This window comes from Hippocampus bargibanti, linkage group LG12, assembly GCF_051943395.1.
Source record: "Hippocampus bargibanti isolate YZ-2025 linkage group LG12, ASM5194339v1, whole genome shotgun sequence".
Taxonomy (NCBI): domain Eukaryota; kingdom Metazoa; phylum Chordata; class Actinopteri; order Syngnathiformes; family Syngnathidae; genus Hippocampus; species Hippocampus bargibanti.
Window position 1 is genome coordinate 3,024,151 of NC_142745.1, and position 12,428 is coordinate 3,036,578.

Genomic DNA, 12,428 nt, shown 5'->3' on the forward strand with positions numbered 1-12,428 from the left:
CAGACGGTAAGAAAAGTACTGTACTTTCCTATAAGGCACACCCGAAAGCCTTCATTTTATTGACAAGAAGACGCCTTATATGCCGGTGTGCCCTGTATGTTAAGTAATATTGAGCCAAAACAGGGCTCGCAACTACTGTCAGCAGCAACTCCATTTCCCCACCTGTAGAAGTCGCGGTGCACGGTCCATTCTGGGATAAATAAAACGTAACCCCAGGCTCGACTGTAGCGCCTTATAATGTGGTGCACCTTATATATGGAAAACCTTTTGAAACATGTCATTCATTGAAGGTGCGTCTTATGATCCGGTGCGCCTTATATGTGGAAAAAGTTTGAAAATACACGATTCACTGGGGGTGTGCCTTATACTCCGGTGCGCCTTCTAAATCGGAAAATAGGGTAATCTTGTAATAATTTGTGTAATTTGAAGAAAGAGCAAAAGAAAAGCAAGAAATATTCATCCATGCATCACAACAGTGATTAAAGACAATGGGACACATGTAGTCAATCCCGATTTCTCTCCAAGCTCGTGTTGGGCTTGCACAACTTTGTCATTGCACTCCGTGATAATCGACATGGCCTTTTTGCGCCAACAGAAGCGATGCCGCCGTGCGTCGCTGTGTTCGGTGGGCGTGGTTAAACAAAAGATAATGTTGACATGATCGAAACCAGTAATGGTTAACTCGGCAGATGGGAATGGGAAATGTCTTTGCTATCGTCCGTGAGGCACTTTCATACTTACATGTGACTCCCAATAATCAACACGTACTGTTTGTTTATGATAATATATGAGTTGCCTTCACGCACGCTGACATACATTCTCGATTTCCCTCTTTCAGTCTCTCCCGATGGCTCTTTTAATGAAAGCCAATTTCAACCAGCCGAGCACATTACTCCTTTAAATGACCTCATAAACCAAGACTGGATGCTCTGCTCTCCTGCCATCTCGTCTTATTTACAACGGCCTTCGCTCTGTAATTCAAGTCCCCCACCCCCTTTCTTGGCCCTTCTCCTCCGGCTCGAGCCCGGCTGACTCAAGTGCCTTGACGTTTCCTTTTAACTGTAAACTTTCCACCTTTCCTCTTCAATCTGTTTTTACAGTGCGCTATCACCTGCTTTTAAAAGTCCAGCTAACAGGCTTTGTGACGGTCACCCCCAAACCCAAAGGACGTGTAAAGCTTTTAACGCGGCTTTTCATGGCTTATTAAATGCAAACACATAAAAGGGCCTGCCCTGTTCAGGTTATTTTTTAAAATATACTTAAAAGAAAACATACACAGCATAAGGTAGAAACAAAGAGGGGGTCAATGGTTAGTCTTTTTTAGTTTTTAAATACGGTCGTTGGAGTAGCCTTTCCTAATCTACAACAAAATGTAATTCAATTTCCTTTTAAGCAGTCAGCCATATACTGATGGGCTTCTTTGTTGTACGTTGTCACTAATTTAGATGTACGCCATATACATTGGATTGTTAAAACTTCGCTGTCTTGTTGCACACGTGGCAGAATCTAAAATTCTATCTCACTTTTGAGCTTAAAGTGTCGCATTTTAGGCTTGATCATTGGACTGAGGCAACTCATAGACATCTATGTGTTGAGTACAGGAGAATGAGACTGATTTTGTTGTGCATGGACAGTAGACAAGAACATTTTCCAAGAGGCAACCAGACCAGTAATAGATGAATGAAGCGATGCACTCTCAACACACTTCTCAAGTAAGGGAGCTTTCCTAATACCAGAATACACATTTGAGGGACACGTGGATCGGGTTATCAAAGGTTGGGTTAGCATGTGTTCATAGAGTGGATTGTCAAAGTCTTAAAAGATCAATGGCTCGCTTGGTGGGTTGACTAATAAGCAGCAATAAGGTAGAGGGGAAAAAAAGAAAAAGATGAAAGATGAGTTGGGTGAAGAATTTAGGACAAACTCAGCAGGAAAATTGGGAAAATGCTATTAAAAATATCAATCAACATGAAATAAATTGTGGATTTCCAAGAGGCTAGAGACACTATACAAAATCCCAGAAATGATATTTCAACAATTAAAAATTGAGCTTCCATATACAGAAATGTTAAGAAAATGTTTTGGATTTGGAATTTAAACTTTGGGCAAATTTGCATTATTGATGAAATTTCACAAGTGCAGGTGTGTATGTGGAAAAAATTAAATACAAAATGAATGAAAAGATTACATCTCATCAGTCGTTGTCTCTCAATGCAGAGACATTCCAGTTAACTCTCCCCTATTGTTTGCGTAGCCACTTGGTCCATGTCGTGGGAATGGAAGAATAAAGTGGAGAGTGAAAAGCACAGACCCAAGACAAAGATTGAAAAAGCTGCCAAAACAAATGTGTGAGGTGGGAAAAAAAAAGTCAGGGAGTGAAAAGGGTAGAGGGCTAGAAGTGAGTGGAGAAGGTAGACGAGCCTGGAGGTCTTCTAATTAAGTGTGGATGGGAGAGGCCGGCTTCCTGGTAAATGACTCTGTCACTTTAGTAAATGGACTTTGTGAGGAGTGAGGAGCCACACAGCTGGCATTTCCATTAGCACTGCCAAGCGACCCACCACCATATACGCAGGTCGCCAGCGGACGAGACTACGGAAGAGAATAAAGCCACTTCTCAAAGGTGTATGGCGGATAGTTGGAAAGATCTGAAGTTTGTAGCTTCTAGTATTTGGATACTCTGTTTTCATTTCGCTATCTTTACGCTAAGTCGGCAGAGTGAGAGTGTTAACTATGAATGGGAATGCAGGTATTGGTATTACCTTACATATTGTAAAGTTATCTGTTGGCAGTTCGCAGAAACGCCTCCCAGGTCAGAGGTCATGGGTTCATATCCGGGCACCGGAACCTGCTGTGCGGAGTCTTTCTCCAAGTAGTCTGGCTCCGCATTTCAAAGACATGAATCTTAGGTTAACGGAAGATTCTTTGTGTGAGGTAGAATGCTTTTTGTCCGTTTGTCCTTAAGTGCACAGTGATTTGTTGTCCGACCAGTCCAGGGTGGATTACACGCCACTGAGTAAGTACTTTTGTAGAAAATAAAAGTGATGTTGTTGTGTAAAATCCGAGTTGATACTTCGAAAGGTAGCTTGATAGGATGTTTCATATTTCAACCAAAAGAAAACATATACAAAGTAAAATCAAAACAATTGGTGAAGTTTTGGACAGACCCTAGCCTGCAATCTTTGATGTGACCCAGGAAACTGCCCTGAAGGTCCAGGCCATCTTTAGGTTGGCACATCCTTCTACCCTCAGCGCCACCACGCAACAGGAGACACCGATTGTACGGGCGATTGATAGCGACCGAGGAGTAGGGCGAGATGGAGAGGAATAGAAAGTATTAACCTCTGTATCTATCTTACCTTCTTTTCCAACCCTATCAGTCTGTGGGATCACACCATCCATTGGGAGACAACGGTGGAGTAAAACAGCGAGAGATCAGAGAAAGACAGAGCTATCTCGTGACAGCAAGACTTGCATTAGAAGCGATAGCATCAAGACGGGTCCGTGCGCACTTATTTCCGATGCGGCGCACCCACAACAATGCGGACGTTTCTGGGAAGGAGAAAGGAGAAAACCCCACAAGAGATCCAAAGGGATCGTCTTAACGGGAAAGGGATGAAAGCAGACAATGACAACAAGACCTTGTAGTCAGTCTGACATAGAAACAATCACTTTGTTTCCATGAAAGCGCTCTTGGAGCCTGTTAAGAAATATTTCTACCTTGTTTAATCATATCGCAGAAAAACATCTATTGTGCCATATTCCAGTGTGTATTGAGTGGAAAGGACAATCATGAAAAATATCTTGCAGTTAAATCACCAAAGCAGGAAACAAAAACATAGGTGTTGATTTCAAATTGTCTTTGTTCGTATTGACAAAAGTAATCTATAGATTGTAAGGGTGACCGAAGACTTGGGCTCAAAAAGTGGGCAATTTGACACTTGGAAACCAATTTGTTAGAAAATTTATTGTGTATTATGATTATTATTACTGAATAACAGTCTCAAGTTGTTCTGGGCTGTAGGCGTACTGGCGTATTGTCAAGCTAAAGTCAGTCGTCGTAGATATCCATCCATCAATCAATTTTCTGATCCGCTTTATTGTCACATCGTTGCGGGGCATGCTGCAGTATATCCCAGCTGTCTTCGGGTAGTAGGCAGGGGACACCCTGAACTGGTTGCCAGCCAATCGCATGGCACAGAGAGACAAACCACCAACCCTACTCATACTCACACCAAGGGGTAATTTGGACTTAATAATTAGCCTGTCATGCATGTTTTTGCAATGTTGGAGGAGACCGCAGTGCCCAAAGAAAACCCACACAGGCCAACAGTTCAGCCTTTTTCATCAGTTATCATCAAACATGTAATGTATTTATCAACACTCTCTGAATTGACTTGACAGGGTCATGAACATTAACGCCACTGGAAAAAAAACACACGAGCACGCCTGCCGGGACCCGAAGCAGGAAAAATGGGTTGAACTCTTGGAATTGAGCGAAGTTACTTCACTCCCCTCTGAGAAAACAAGCCGTCTCCTTTTCACAGCTGTCTTCGCTTCACTACGCCACGTCCATTAACATTTGCATGACAAAGACCACCGTCTTCTTCAAAGTCCTTTGGTGTGCATAGCCACTGCGAGGCGACAAACAAATGAGATTTGGGCTCTTTCAAGCCTTACAAAGATAAGCCGAAGCGCTGAAAGCAAAAGGCAGGTGGTGGAGAAAAAAAATCATCAAACTCAATATTTAGATTAGGATTTGTAAAAAAATAAAATAAACTGGATACATTTAACTCCACCATGAACAGATCCATGCATTTGCGAAACATATTTTAGCTGTAACACACTTTTAAAAAGAAATCTCTGCTAGACACGCGATTCGAAACGACTACGCGGTGGATCAATCACGGAAGCGTCCGTTGGCCTTTTTGATAAATTAGGAAAATTAACCTCGAAGCTACTTAGAGCTGACTGATTAACTATATCGAGTTCACTAAATGACAGTCTTGATTGATACAACCAGCTGCCTTGTTATGTGCGTTGATGTCAGCCAGTGCTAATGTGTGTACTAACGAGATTGGCGGCAGACCAGTAATATATGAATGTAAACAGATCGGGCGGACACACAAACACGCGCACTCTCACCCCCGGATTGATGTGTGATGAAATCCTATGAGGGAGACACTCAATAATTAGGCTTCGTTGTGGGAAAACCGTCACGCAACACAACCCCATTGTCTTCCGTTTCCCCAGATGCAAACAAAGAAAAAAGGGATACAGTCATGGTCAAGTGCATGCATTTGTGCCAAGTCATTGTATGTTGTGAGCTATTGGCAAAAACAAGCAGTTTTTCTCACTGTTTCTCGCTGCTCAACATTTGGAAGCAACCCATGCGCTGACTATTATTACCTTGTTGGAAATCTCATGGAACATCTGTGCAACTTCTTCATCCGTGACCGCCTGCTTAAACGCGTAGCAACGCATGATGTTGACAGTACATGGTTCGCATTTAGAAAAAGTAGAGGCAAAAATGTCGAAATGTCTTCTTCTTTCCCTTTCGGTTTTCTCTTCAAGGGTCGCCACAGTGAATCGGTGTCCTCCATCTAATGTGCTTTGTGCAACCTCTTCTCTCACACCAACGACCATCATGTCCTCTTTGACAACATCCATAAACCTGCTCTTTGGTCTTGCCCTCGGTCTCCTGCCTGGCAGTTCAAGGCTCAGCATCCTTCTCCTGGTGTCGTCACTCTCTCTCCTCTGGACATGTCCAAACAATCTCAGTCTGGCCTCTCTGACTTTCTCACCAAAGCCTCTAATATGAGTTGTCCCTATGATATACTCATTCCTGGTCACTCCCAAAGAAAACCTCAACATCATCTCTGCTACCTCCAGCACTGCTTTCTGTCTTTTCTTCAGTGGTCTCCAGTCCAAATGTAATGTAATGTGCATAAAAGAGTCAGGCACCTGTTTCCACATTCTGCATCCTCGTCGCTAACACCAACTGTCCTCATGTATTCCCTCACCAAATCCATCAACCTTCTCTGAGGTCTTCGCCATATTTTCTTACAGTCAAATGGTGATAAGCAGTCATGAAGACCAATATAGAGTACATCGAATCCATCATATCTATATATGTATGAAATTCTATAATGGAAAAAAACATTACACAGTGCAGGTACTTTGTATTGCATTAGCCCCCTGTTTGACCAAGCACACACACACACACACACACACACACACACACACACACACACACACACAAATACATTCTGCCCTCTCCTGCTGTCATATCTTCTATCGATAATAATGACAGTGATGAATATAGCTGGAACCGAGCGAGTCATAAATCACAGAGCCTCGCCCCTAACTCTGACTCACCAGCTCGGCCTTGTGGGATGTAGGGGGGATGTAGGGGTGAGTATGTGTTGGAGAGATGGAGAGCAGGGAGGACTTGTCTTGGGCTACGCATGAATGGATATGTCCAGTGACACCTTAATGTGCATGGCTTGTCTGAGGAGCCCCTGCAGGCAACCGGCTCCACGCACGCGCACCTCTGAGGATCAGAAGAGGCCTACTGCAGGCGTGCACGCCCATGGACTTGTATGTTAAGAAGAGAGAGGAAAAGAAGAGCACGGCTAACTGACTAATGCACAGTAACCTAGTGTGTGTCGATTCACCAATTCCTGCGACGAACATTATTTTTCATACTAATCCCCCCCACCTCACTATTGTGCATTTGTGTGTTTGTGTGTTGAAGCGAGGTGCAAAAGGGCTAGTGGAGTAATAGTGAGCGATCATTAAAAACAGGGGAATGGGATCAGTATAAAGCAGTTGAGAGGGGAGGACTCAATTTGGGCTTAGGTGGAAACGTGTGTGAGTGTGTGTCAGCGGAGACAGATTTGTACAAGTAGGGTGGTGGGGGAGAGGGGAGGGGGGGTTCATAATATTGGAGTAGATGAATGGCAGAGGATAGAGATGAGGATAGGGTGGAGGGCAAGAGGAGGGAATTGCTCCCCTATGGTCATTAGCCCGGGAAGGGGGTTCAAAAAGGAGGATTGGCAACCCGATCTCCTGCCCTGTTTAACTCAAGCCTGCTATCCATTCATGGAGGATGATAATGTGTGTGTGTGCGTGTGTGTGTATGTGTGCGTGTCATTTGTGGTGGGCGCGTGAGTGCAGAACTTGTAGTTCTAAGACATACGCCATTAAAAATAAAATCATAATAATAAATACTTTTCCACCCTCATTTACACTGACAAAAAAGTTTTTTTTACTCAATTTTATTCCAACAAGTGGTTCAATGTAATATACAGTAAAGTCTCGTTATATCGATATTCAAGGGAGTCCGAAAAAATATCGATATAACCGGGACTATCGATATATCAGACCCTGTTTGCATGTAATTTTCTCCGTGCGTGCATAGAAATAGTATCGATATAACCGGGACTATCGATATAGCCGATATCGATATAACGAGACTTTACTGTAATTATCCGTAACCAACCCATTTTGTTAACTAGACTATACAGACTAAAAAAGGCTGATTCAATACAATCCATCAAGATAAATGATGAATAAATATACAGACACTCCCCCATTGACAAACGAGATACGTTCCGAACGATCGTTCGTAAGGTGAATTCATTCGTAAGTTGCTTCAATGCTATATTTTGTAGGAATGTATGTTTAAGGCTTATATAAGTATGATTAAGGTTCATATAAGTACGTTTCAGGCTTGTATAAGTAACCTGTAACCTGGCGTTTTCATGTTTATTATGTTTGTTAAGTCATTAGTGCCTTGCACGCTGGGTCCGAGATGACAGTAATTTCATCTGTGCTGTATGTCATGCATATTAGCATATTTGACAATAAAACTGATTTTGACTTTGACTGTATTGAGTTGTACTGAAAATGGCTCCGCTTTGGATATTTATATTTTGTCCAACAACTTCCTAAAATGAAATGGAGTCAATTAAACACAATTTTTTAGGTGTTTCTTCACAAGTCATATGGTCTTTTTCCCTCATAGTGCGAGCAACTGGCTGCTTTCAGCTTTTTCATGCCTGCAATCCACGAAATGTATAATGACCACTGTGCAGTTGATTCTAAGTTCAACAAAGTTTATTCGCCACAAATGACCATGTCAGTTCTTGTAAAGCTTCTTCCCCACTGGTCTTTAACATGAAGAATTATGATTCCATTTAATAACGCTGGCTTGGCTCTCTGCACGCGAGATTTGTCAAGGATCCAACACCTACCATAAAAGCAAACATCAGACATATATCTTGGTTGTTTTAATCAGACAGCCGCTTTAGATCTGTTAAAAAAAAGGGGATGGGGGGCATCTTTGCATCATGCAAGCACTCGCTCTGCTTCCTTCACTCACTGTGCACTAATGAGACAGACAAATGAGGGGAGCAGCTGGGCCTGGGGAGCGACAGAGCTCTGACACGCTCACCTCCGCCTGCTTCACCTCCACCCTCCCCTCTAACTACCCCCACCCCCGCTCGTCTCATTGCTCTCACAGTCCTACCATCAGAGTAGACATGGTCTACATCAGCGGTGGGGCTGGTAATGACCAGAGATATATAGACACACACGCGGCATGTAACCGCCAACCCGTCATATGTCTCTATGTGTTTATATTGCGTGTTCATATGACATTTATTCCACATGTGTCCAAAGTCCGGCATGGGGGTCAAATGCGGCCCGTAGTCAATTTTCATCAGGCCTGCAGCCTTCATCATACAATCAATAACGTCTGGTCTATTCCTCCACTGCCAGACTCATAAAGGCTACTGTATTTTCTGGTGTATAAGGCGCACCCCCAAAGAATGGCGCATATATAAGGTGCACCTTCAAAGAATGAAAAAAGCTTTGCAAATGTAATATAGAAATATATAAAATTTTCCAAATACAGTAAAGTCTCGTTATATCGATATCGGCTATATCGATAGTCCCGGTTATATCGATACTATTTCTATGCACGCACGGAGAAAATTACATGCAAACAGGGTCGGATATATCGATAGTCACGGTTATATCGATATTTTTTCGGACTCCCTTGAATATTGATATAACGAAACTTTACTGTATAATTCAAATCACTCACTAGTATATGAGTAATTGACTGAAAAAAATGACACATTTCTAGAATGGTGACAATTAAAGAATTAAAGTGTTAAAAAAGTGAAGTCTTGTGAATATTCTATTTCAATTTTCAATGTCAATTCAATTTTGATATGCATGTTTCAAATGAATCCGAACACATGCTTAAGAATAGACTGTGAGACTAATAAAGGCAAATCCAATCCAATCCAAGAAATGAAAATAAAAAAGCAAATATGAATCACAGAAAGGCTCACTGAAATTAATTTGAATTGCTGTCATATGGAAAGAACATCCACCAAAGTTGCCCCCTTTGCATTTTTAACACCCCCCTGATTGCTCCTTTATCAATAATATGTATGTAATGTGTATTCACCTGTCTGTCAGTCACTGTGTAAAGGTACTGCTGGTCTGGACTGAAGAGCATGTCTCTCAGCAAGGGACTTCCTCCTTCGCTTAAGGTCACCTTCTCATAGAGTACCACTGGACGGTTTGGACTTACAGAGTTCACCAAGATCTAAAGAGGGACACACAAACACACAATGCAACACATTACATTCAATATTATAAAAGTTCCTTGTTTCATATAAAAAACTTCCGCTCATCTGGAAAAAAAACTCATATTACATCTTCGTAAAAGTAAACAACGCAAACCGTATCCGCCAGCATCTTTTTATCTCATCCATCAAGTCGGCTCTCCAACTATCCATTTTGACAATCGCTTGAAAAGTGGCTGCTTGACATACTTAATCAGCTTAATTGCAAGCCTTTGCCAATAGTCTGTGCTGATTATAGTGCTACTGATTATAGTTATGGAGACATGATTACACAAGTAGATAAATGGTAATGGAAACAACTCAACCTTTAAAAGAAATAACACATCACCCCAGCAAACGAAGTCAAACAAAGCAGCAAATAGGACACGATTCACGTAGGGGGGGTCACACTAATCTGCTAAGACTCTCTATTTGAAGAAAAGGATCACCATTGCGAAGTGCCTTTGCGAGTGTATAGCGTCTTTGTGATGGTTACTGAATAGTTCACCGAGACCTGAAGAGTAATGGTGCAGAAAGAAGATGGAAGATTGTCTGGCTGGGATGGCTGTGAGCCAAAGTCATCTCAGCAGCAAATGAAAATCACAAAGCAATGGCGAGGGATGGGGAGTAGGGGTTAATGAGGCGGCGGGGGGTGGAAGTGTGGGGTGGGGTATCATCTCTCCATTATTGTCAAGGCGCTCTATCAGATCACAATGACAAGAAAGGGGCAGCAGGCAATGACTAGTTAGGAATATATATATATATATATATATATATATATATATCGTTATATATATATATCAATATATATATATATATATATATATAATATATATATATATATATATACCCTGCACACATATATTATATATACACACATATATATATATATACACACGGGACTATATATATATATATATATATATATATATATATATATATATATATATATATATATATATAAACAAACATAGGGGGAAAAATTGCTAATTTCTCCATTGTGGGACTCTTAACTCATTTTCTGCCATTCCCGAATTTACTCGGGAATGGCAGAAAATTCCCGAATTTATTCGGGAATAGAAAAGTGTGACGTGGAGCGCCATTACTAATTTTTTTGGGGTTTTGGCTTTTCTTGCGGAGGCTGCCGATAAAGCGATGGTCAGACCTCTGGCAATATTTTTTACCTTCCCCGAGGGGGCAGCATTTGCCATTTGTCCATGTTAGCGCATTGTACCAGCTTCAGCTGTTGTTAAATCGCTATATAAATCAGTATTTATGCATTGCAGTGTATTTTGTACAGCCGCCCCCATTTCGAGCTCAGATAACTCCAGATCCATATACATTGGGAACTAGCTCTTTTATTCTGATGAAAGAAGACAGTCTAAGGTTTTTAAAACTGCATTGAATCTTGATGCAGTCCTAAAACTCAATATTCTGTGAGTCCTGCAATTTGAGTGAAAACGACAAAAACCCTGGGAGTGCAGTGGACACATTTTTGCACGTTGTCTGGCAGTGAATGAGTTAAAGGCTTTCTGATTTCTGAATCATTGCTCAATATTCACAACCCAGGCAGTATCTGATAGATTATCGATTTTGAATTAGAAATGTCATGGGTTGAAAAACAGAGCATATTTACAATTCAATAAAATAAAATACAATGCAATACAATACAATACAATACATATTGATTTTTTTTTACCTAATCAACACCCCCCCCCAAAAAAAAAAAAAAAAAAAAAACACTAGACAGAAGTATCCCATAATTTCCGCAAGACAAAGGGCCCATAAAACAAAGATGAAAAAAACTGGAGATGAGAGCAAATAAGGACATTATTATGGGGATAATGGAGCAGTAAACAAGGGATGCATTCAATTCATAGATGGATTGTATCTGCAAGAGCACAAACACACATACATGAGTGACAAAGCATTTCAATATCATTTTTAGAGATAAGAAGGAATGAGAAAAGAGATTGGCGGGTGGCTGGAATGCTGGCTGGCACATAGATGAGGTTTCTCTCATTAGTTGACCACGTGACTGTCAACCCAAAGATTCCCATCACTGGCAGAAAAGAAACGGATTGTTTGCGTGGCAGCTTAGATCCAACAAAACGGCTCCCTTTTGCCTGCTGCTGCTCTTTCATTTAACTTTTCCCTATTGCATGCAGTCAAAAGACAAATACGGAAAGTGAGAAATGTTTGAAGGGGGAGGCGGGGTGTTGGAGGGAAAAAAAAGAAACAGAAGCAATTGAAGGTAAGCCGACCCATGAAAAAGAATAATAAATTGTTTCAAATCCATTGATTCAAAAAGGGACTACGGGCCAAAGCTGAAAAATATTGAAAGCAGCAGGAGAACAATATCGCTAAGAAGACTTAAGTACTACTGAGTATATAATCCATGCAGATGGATACAATGATGGACGGATGAATGAATCGGATGCCTCGAAAATGTCGTTTTGAGTCGATCACAGAAGGAGCAAAAGCAGCGAGATTAAAGACAATCCATTAAAGGACAACCGCCGCCTCCGCACAAGTTGTTTCCATAATTTGTAAAATCACTTCAAATGACTGAGCGTATTTTACAAAGATTCCACCGCATATAGCTATATTTTACGTTTTAAGACTCGCGCTGAATATTTAGGAAGTCTAGCTTTCGAGTTGGTGACGATCCCCTACGTGACGCCACGTCAGAAACGCCCCTGACCGAGAAAGCGACATACAATGCATTTTGGGTACTTTGTTTGGTCTGAAAACATCGTGTTGATGGCGAAATTAGAAGGAAAACAC

The 12,428-nt window shown here is 41.4% G+C and overlaps 1 protein-coding gene across 2 annotated transcripts in view; it reads right to left on the reverse strand.

Moving 5' to 3' along the window:
• The window catches only part of plxna1b (plexin A1b), a 164,269-nt gene that overhangs the window by 82,437 nt on the left and 69,404 nt on the right, over positions 1-12,428 (reverse strand). For both annotated transcript variants that reach the window (XM_089010316.1, XM_089010315.1), the window contains exon 4: positions 9,482-9,622. In XM_089010316.1, coding sequence (XP_088866442.1) covers positions 9,482-9,622 — 141 coding nt within the window. The remainder of the gene's footprint in view (positions 1-9,481; positions 9,623-12,428) is intronic.